The sequence below is a fragment of the Spinacia oleracea genome, chromosome 4, assembly GCF_020520425.1.
Source record: "Spinacia oleracea cultivar Varoflay chromosome 4, BTI_SOV_V1, whole genome shotgun sequence".
Lineage (NCBI taxonomy): Eukaryota > Viridiplantae > Streptophyta > Magnoliopsida > Caryophyllales > Amaranthaceae > Spinacia > Spinacia oleracea.
Genome location: NC_079490.1, coordinates 51,546,811 through 51,555,658, shown reverse-complemented (window position 1 = coordinate 51,555,658; position 8,848 = coordinate 51,546,811). Strand labels below are relative to the sequence as shown.

The 8,848-nt window shown below is 34.4% G+C and overlaps 1 protein-coding gene across 1 annotated transcript; it reads right to left on the bottom strand.

Annotated features, from left to right (window-relative positions):
- Positions 1 to 4,033: 4,033 nt before the first annotated feature.
- On the bottom strand, positions 4,034 to 8,754 carry LOC130471531 (uncharacterized). Its single transcript, XM_056841722.1, has 8 exons — positions 8,326 to 8,754; positions 7,311 to 7,586; positions 6,899 to 7,212; positions 6,631 to 6,813; positions 6,014 to 6,124; positions 5,843 to 5,912; positions 5,658 to 5,756; positions 4,034 to 4,281 (listed from the first exon to the last, which is right to left on the bottom strand). Exons 1-8 carry the CDS (start codon positions 8,752 to 8,754, stop codon positions 4,186 to 4,188), a joined length of 1,578 nt encoding a protein of 525 aa, XP_056697700.1. The 3' UTR covers positions 4,034 to 4,185.
- Positions 8,755 to 8,848: the final 94 nt, after the last annotated feature.

Here is an 8,848-nt window from a genome sequence, read left to right as displayed (position 1 = left end):
GGTCTTGCTTGATCCTTTGCCAGTGTTTATGCGTGTAGCATCAATATTTAGCATATCTTTATTTCCTTGAATCAAGAACTATTCCTATGTACCTTTTCAAGTACCATAAGTGTTCTTGATCTCAATCTAGTTGATCTTCACTTAGATCAATAGAGATTGGTATATGTTCGTCATGCCTAAAGTCATACGATACGTTTTTGGCGATCCTCATATTATATTATATACATGATAAATTCTTTTGCAGAATAATTCCCAATTGAATTCTATCCATATAACTTTAGATCATTCAGTTACAGTAGATACTGAATCCAACTAAATTCTTTGACATATAATATAGGTGAAGAATCTCATTAGATTCTTTGATGTTTAACTTAGTAAATGCTTATACATAGTTCAAACATTCATTACTTAGATTTATTCATATGGATCGAATATCTCCAATGGAGTCTTTCGTGTTTGATTTAGTAAATGCCATTACTAAACAATATCATAAGATCTTTGTAAATAGATCTTAATACCCAGTATGTACTAAGTTTCGCCTTGGTCCATCATTGATGAATAATTTCAAACCTAAGTCATTAGCATTTGAATGTTATTTCACAATAGAGAGATATGTGTGATACACATAGGACCAAATAAGTTTTACGTACTCCCACTAAACTTCTTATATATCTATAAGAATCATGTATATTTTATGAAACTAAAATGCTTATTAGCTTCACTAAAATACAGTTCCAATTCCCAATTGCTTGCTTAAATCTGTACTTAGATTTCATAAGTTAGCATTCCTTTTCAAGCATTTATTTGGATCCACAAATCCTATGACATGCCATGTACATAGTTTTCTTCCAACATTTGATTGAGGAATACGTTTTGTCATCCAATTGTCATATGTACCAATATGCAATCATTGCTTGAGTTATAGACTTGAGCATTACGATTATGCATGAGGTTTCAACACAATCCATGCCATGAATTTGCTTGTAACCTTTAGCAACTAATCTAGCTTTGTGTGTGAACACAATTCCATGTTTGATGGTTTTTATCCTTAAAACAAACTTGCAACCAATAGGTGTGAAACTATTCTTGCAAATCAACAAAATTTTAATTTTGTCATCAAAACATTGAGTATGTTTTATGGCCTCTAACCATTTAAAACATTTGAGTCTATATATGGCCTCTAACCATTTTAGGGAATCTAGGTTTCGTCATAGCTTTCTTACAAGTCACAAACTCATTAATCTACATGATAATAGTTTGACTGCAAGTTGTAGGTTTCTTCACTATCTAATAGAAGAATTGCATAGTTTCAGTGACCTGAACTCCATGTTTCTTCACTATCTAATAGAAGAATCTCATAGTTTCAGTGACTTGAACTCTATGCCTACAAGGGTATAGAACATCAAACAACAGAATATCAATAGCCACTTAAAAGTCCTTTGAATATTCTGTTCTCCTTGAAGCACTTGTAAAGTCTTCTAAGAGATGTCTATTCTTTAAAGCCACTTGTAAAGTCCTTACAGAATAAGTTCGGATTTTCTGAAGCACTTCGAAAAGCCTCCGGAATTTCCGTTTATGTTTGTTGTTCGCCTCGAAGACTTTCGAGGTCTATTTTCTCCCACTTGTCATTTTGGAAATGAATCTCCAAAAGGACATTATTTCGAGCAAACAAACATTATGTTCTCAAAAATTCGTGGTAGAAACAATACCCTTGTGTCTCATTTGAATAAATCACAATGAAACATATATCTATCTTGGGCCTTAGTTTGTCAAACACTAAGCTCCCACTGAGTTTTGCAACTCTCTAGATATATTTTATGAAACGTTATTCTGAAATTACTTTTCAATAGCTTTGACGAATTTGGTTTAGTTTGGTGGTAGTTGAGCATTTTTTAGAAATTATAGGAAAAGTCTTTATGATTCATCATTGATCGAATCAAGTACTAATTGACTTTGATCATTCCAACGTAGATATGCCATATCTTATGGAGTTAGATCGTGAAATTACAACACACAATCATTGATGATCATATTTGGTCTCAAGTAATCATCAACATGATCTAACCTAGATCTTTATGATTTCTTGCCAAGTGGATTTTATACTTCTGAATCTTTGAACTAGGCAAACAGATTCAACTTATATCACATTTGAGTAAATAAACCTATATTCACTCAAATCCATGTGAAATAATAAAGTCATAAAATCTTTCTTTAGCTTTGAACTCTATTGTCTAGGCGTTCTAACAATAGTTCATATCTTTTGTTACTTTCAACAAGTAAGACTAGTTGTCTTAAATTGATTTAGAAATCAATGAACTTTCAAAAGTCCATCAAAATAGAGCTTTTGAATGTTAACTTATTGATATGGTCTAAGCAACAATGCCAAAGATTAGTGGAACTCAAATCAAGGGGTTGATTTGAACCTAGTAAAGTTTTTATTGTTAAAGAGTTGTTTGTTTTAATCAAGCATATTGACTCAACCCGTAATTGATCATTTCATTCAAATAAACAAACAAACATTGTTTTTGTTTTTCTTGAATGTGAGTCTTTCTGTGTTTGAAAACAGAAATTTAGGTATGTTGATTATGGAACAAAATAGCCATTAAGTTCCAGCCTTTAAAAGGACTTAAAACAAACTAGATGATCCTACAACTAATGTAGCATTGCCATGCTTCATTTCCCACTTGTAGGTCATTAGTGTAGCCTAGCTTCCATTGTTTGAGTTATTACCGAAGTAAGAACCTCAAGCGGTATATGATACCAAGGAAGTTTGATTGCTAGGTCACTTCTCTTTAAACATAAACTTATAGGTAGAAACGGAATTGTAAATTCCTGTCATCTGTTCCTTTGTTTTCTTATTTCTTGTACCCTTTCTTATAGTCTTAAGAATTGAATTCTTTAGTGTTGACTTTTATACTTTGTTAGACATGTCCAATGTCACCAACAAGGTTCTTTACCATTTTAATTTATGTTGAATATTTTGTTTCAACTAGATGATCTTACTAGAAGCTTCTAAAGTTCTCTAAGCATCGATCTACTCGAATGTCTAGGGACTAGACTCATTCGAGAATTAAATGGAAAAAATATTTTAGGTTGTTAACCATTGGTAAAGCTGAGCGTTTAAACTCAATGCTTTATGATCTCAAAACTACATTGTATTTTGAATTCACAAGCACCAATTGGTTTGCCATTCGATTTTGATATTCGAAAACAACCATAAAAGTCGCTAAAAGAAACGTACATTTTAAATTGCTCATTTTCTCTCATTTCCGTGAATCGTTCTTGGATTCACTACCAATCGAGGAAATTTACTGTTACCTTTCTAAAAGGATTTATTGCAGTGCAAGATATTTAATTATAAACAATAATTAAAACATACATTGAAGCATGCAAAGTCTAAACATTTATCATGAATAATAACTTGAAATTAAAGGAATCATGCAATTCAAACAAGTCATTAGCATTTTATTCGAATTATGTGTTCCGGCAGGTGTGAATAAAATGATTCCAAGACCCTAAAACCATTGAAGAATTAAGCACAGTTTGTCGACTCAATTCTAAAACATCTTAGGTAAGCAAAATCCTTTTGCTAATAGTCTAGAAACTACTCTTGGTTCACTAGTAGAAAAATATTGATTTGAGGCGTCACTTTTATATTGATTTGCGGCGTTTTAGGCATAGCAGCAAATAGAGTGGCAGCAAATGAATGGTATTGATTTGCGGCGTTTTTTAACGCCTCAAATCAATCATTCATTTGCGGCGCTATTAAAAAAAAACGCCTCAAATTATATGAATTCTATAGCGGCGTTTCTACCTGAACGCCTCAAACTTTGGTAAAATTGCGGGAGTTTATACGCCGCAAATAATTTGTAATTTTTTTTTAATAAATAATATATTTTTTGTGAACTAAACAATCCCAAAAATATAAAACCTGTACTCACGCCACATTTATACAACGTTCAAAAGTGTCATCAACCACCAATAACTTCCAAGAAACTTTGATTTTTACATATAAGTTAACCATCATATGTTTACAAAATAAACCAACTAAATAGTTTCAAGTCTATAATAAATATATCTTTTACACTTCACACGTTACAAAATTGCACCAAAAATATAATAAGGCAATCATATATGATTTTAATAGCATGAAACATCCACAAAAAGAGATCGATGAAGCGTTAATTACACACAATGTTCGGTGAAGTATGATGCCCATTTGTCTCGTATTTCATCAATTTGCTCATCGGTGAAAGGATCTCCACTCATTGATGTGCAAACCTAACAAAATAATATATACATCATAAAATTAGTTATCTTCGGTTAGATTCAATACTGATGCCCATGTCAAGTTGTCAACTTATCCAGTGTCTCTAGTAACGGGATAAAGCAGAATGTGCGACGATGTTACGCTGAAAAGCTCTAGTTTCATGCAAGAATGAAATGCTTGACATATGATTTTACCATTTGTCAGAGGATTTAGCAAAGATTCATATTTGCTGTTATAGTTTCTGTAGTTTTCCAGCCTGTTTATAGTTAGGTGTTCTGTGTGCCTTACGGTTATAAACCCTTTAAATGTTTAATATACTTAGTATTAGGTTACTTAGACTCATTCCCATCTACTTTGGTCAAGTTATGCACGTTTAAGGCTTTAATGATCATTATAGGTCATATTTTGACCGTTATAGTCGTTTTTGCTCCCAACTCTAACCCGTGAACTTAGATTGGTATTCTAAACCCTTTAAATGTTTAATATACTTAGTATTAGGTTACTTAGACTCATTCCCATCTACTTTGGTCAAGTTATGCACGTTTAAGGCTTTAATGATCATTATAGGTAATATTTTGACCGTTATAGTCGTTTTTGCTCCCAACTCTAACCAGTGAACTTAGATTGGTATTCTAAACCCTTTAAATGTTTAATATACTTAGTATTAGGTTACTTAGACTCATTCCCATCTACTTTGGTCAAGTTATGCGCGTTTAAGGCTTTATTGATCAATAAAGGTCATATTTTGACCGTTATAGTCGTTTTTGCTCCCAACTCTAACCCATGAACTTAGATTGGTATTCTAAACCCTTTAAATGTTTAATATGCTTAGTATTAGTTTACTTAGACTCATTCCCATCTACTTTGGTATAGTTATGCGCGTTTAAGGCTTTAGTGAACAATAAAGGTCATTTTTTGACCGTTATAGTCGTTTTTGCTCCCAACTCTAACCCGTGAACTTAGATTGGTATTCTAAACCCTTTAAATGTTTAATATACTTAGTATTAGGTTACTTAGACTCATTCCCATCTTCTTTGGTCAATTTATGCACGTTTAAGGCTTTAATGATCATTATAGGTCATATTTTGACCGTTATAGTCGTTTTTGCTCTCAACTCTAACCCGTGAACTTAGATTGGTATTCTAAACCCTTAAAATGTTTAATATACTTAGTATTAGGTTACTTAGAATCATTACCATCTACTTTGGTCAAGTTATGCGCGTTTAAGGCTTTAATGATCATTATAGGTCATATTTTGACCGTTATAGTCGTTTTTGCTCCCAACTCTAACCCGTGAACTTAGATTGGTATTTTAAACCAAATTAAAACATAACCAAATTAAAATCCAAAAATAAATTAAACTATATAACAAGGATAACACCCTTACCTTCTCTAAGTCTGAAACATCATTGCAGCAAGAGACTAAATCAAACATGTACCGCATTACGTAAAATCCACACTCAAGGCCTCCCTTTTGTTGAGCGCACTAGAAACAAGGGTAGAATTTAGATTAAGTAAAAATGGAATATATACAAACTATAAATATCAAATAATTTTTACGTGTGCAGTTACCTCCACATATTTCCATAAAGGCTCTTTCCTGTTGACACGGTTGCCACACATCTTGTACCTTGTAAAAAAACTAGAAATTCCCAATTAATCTTAAGTTATTGCTTGGTTATATCCTTAGATGGATACTTGATAAAAACATAATTACATAACGAAAAAACTAAAAGGACTTACTGTCTCACTATTGTCTTCATCTTTATCTTTCGACCTAAACTCAAGCAAATGGAATCGAAGTGATATATGGTGCAATTTTTTACAGATATTGCAAGGAGCATCCAATGGTCGCTGGATCCAATAACAATTCCATTACCATTTTAATAATATAAGTAAGAATATGAGCAACACAGCAGGCGCAACAACTTAGAACAACAACATATGCACTGACTTAGAACAGTAACTATCAGACAGCATCAACTTAGCATAACTGATCATGCATAGCAGCAGCAACTTAGCATAACAATAGCAGCATATAACAAGAACTTCAGAAGCAATAATACATCAGACATATCAGATAGCAACATCACAATACATCAGAACTGAAGCAACAACAACAGTGTGGCAGCAACACAATACAACAGAATTGAATGCCATTTCAAAAGAGTAGCAGCAGCAGCATAATAAAAAGAACATCAGATGTATTATTGCTGCTGAAAGTCTGGCTACTTGCAAGAGAGTTCATTGGTAAACGGTGACTGAGTAATGTAGTTTAGAGTTCATTGCCAATTTTTATTTTGTGAACACCATTTCATACAATAGAATTGAAGCAACAAACGAACTCATTTCATACTTACTTTTCAAAAATAGGTGCCAGAACAAACTCATTTCTGGATTTTACTGATTCGTTCATTGCTTTGAAAATGTATGCGTTGACTTCCTCTGTGCTTGATTTTATTTTGGTGTCAGAAGTAGTGTCTGGACATAGCCACCCAACTTTGGAAGCCTTGTCATTTGAGTTCAATTCATGTTGGAGTGCTCTGAGCGGTCGATTATTGAATAGGTTACATGATTTACGTGAAAGAAAGTTAAATCTATTACCTACTTGAGATTAAAAAAAATTACCTCATGAAAACTTGAATAATGGATATATTTAGCTTTGCTCCTCTTAAGAACTGTGAAATATCATTCTTGTCTACTTGAATTTTTCCATTTTCATTGTAATGGAACGAGGTACCATCTAGAATCACTTCAAAAGAATCACCATCTGGCATGGAGGCAACAAATGTCCGCAACCACTCACATTCTTGACTAAGGGAATCTACAATGGTATCGGGAATATCCGGGCTTTTTCGAGAAGCCGACAAGCCAGAGGCTAGTTCATTGCTAAAAATCATCTCTGGCGACATCCGCTTCAACTTCTTAACTTTCGGTGTCGCCTAAAAATTAAAATCAAAGAATATAAACTATAATCGATAACATGATTGGTGAATATGAAATACATATAATTGAATAAATACAATTAGAATCTTATTACCTCAACTGAAAACCTAATTAATGTAGTAGGCCATTGCACATATGTACCAATAGCATTCTCCATTGCCTCAATTTCGAACGCCGGAACAGGAACAGGAAGTGGCAAGCCCAAGAATTCATCTGGCACTTTCTGAATTTTCACCTTCAAATGACCGGGAAGTAACGATACAGTGTGACAAACTTCATTCTCACGAGGTGGATATGCGGTAGCACTCGCCACATCATACATTGCTCCAGATTCCGGGTCTTTAAGTAGAAGTTGGCATGTAGTTTCTACCTGGGTAAGGATTTTTATCACATTAGACATATATATTAGAGATAAGTAAACTTCAAATAAGTTTACACAAAATAAGGCAAAACATTTGCACTTCAACACTGGTCAACTTTGACTAGATTCTTGAAAAAGTCAACTCTGGTCAACTTTGACCTGAACCTCAAAAAAGTCAACCCTGTTGACCAGAACTAACAACAGAATGGCATCAGATTTGCAATGTGAATTTGATTCCTAGACACATATATTAGATTTTTTTTCTAATTAAGTCGGAATTTTGGGATATGTTTGTGTATTGGGATTCTATAACTTTAACTTGTATGATACGGCGTCTAATGCTCAATTTTTAACAGAACTTTGTGAATTGGATTAAAGTGCCACTCTCAGTGCATTGGCTGCTGAACAACTTGGTCAGTTTTCCGGACATGTGCCTCACTACACTGCTGTCCTGTAGCAGCACTGCACTGCTGTCCTGTAGCAGCACTGCACTGCTGTCCTACTGTGCACTGCACTGCTGTCCTACTGCAAGCAGTGCAATGCACAGCAGGACAGCAGTGCAATGATGCTGTGATGTAGTGGTGCAGTGCTGTTGTGCAGTAGACAAGTGGATCAGTGCTGCAGTGTAGTGGTTCTCGTATAGCTCAAAAAACCGGGCATTACTCTAGCTATGAAAATCTTGAGTCTAGGAAAAGCTAGAATCTGTATGCATAAGCTCATAATAGACATTCAGTGAGTGATAAGTTACCTCGAAGGGCGGCAGAACCTCCTCCAACTCAGATGGCAGAGCCTTCTCATGGGGTAGCTCAATTTGCCTGGGTGGTGAACGTTGAGAGTGGTTCGAAGGAGTTGTTGAAGGCAATGTGGTACTTAAACCCATAGATTCTAAAATGGAAGGGAGATTGGCCTTCATGCTAGCCTTTAACTCTTCTCTCATTTCCTCCCGAAGTTGTGCTTTTATTGTCTCATGATCAGACTTAGGCTTTGATGTTGCCTTTCCAAACGCCCTTTTGACCCCGACATTCACCCCTCCAAATCCACGTGCCCGGCCCAAATGATCTGACTTCCCAAGAGCCTCGGATAAGGCATCTTGGTTCCGATGTGGAGTAAATTCCCCTTTTGCTTGCTTTTCTTTAATCTCCAGCTGTTCATAGTTGTTATATAAAAGAATAGGCATCAAAACTTATACACAAGCAAACCAACAAAGGAAGCACTATAAGCACCATTGATTTAAAAAAAGTATCGATCACAGGCTCTAGTTCATATAATAA

Excerpts from the sequence above, each read along its gene's own strand:
- LOC130471531 (XM_056841722.1), bottom strand. The coding sequence starts at position 8,754 with ATGCCTATTCTTTTATATAACAACTATGAACAGCTGGAGATTAAAGAA. Across the intron at positions 7,213-7,310 it reads TAATTAGGTTTTCAGTTGAG|GCGACACCGAAAGTTAAGAA; the intron begins GTAATAAGATTC and ends TTTAATTTTTAG. Across the intron at positions 5,913-6,013 it reads ATGAAGACAATAGTGAGACA|TTTTTTTACAAGGTACAAGA; the intron begins GTAAGTCCTTTT and ends GGGAATTTCTAG.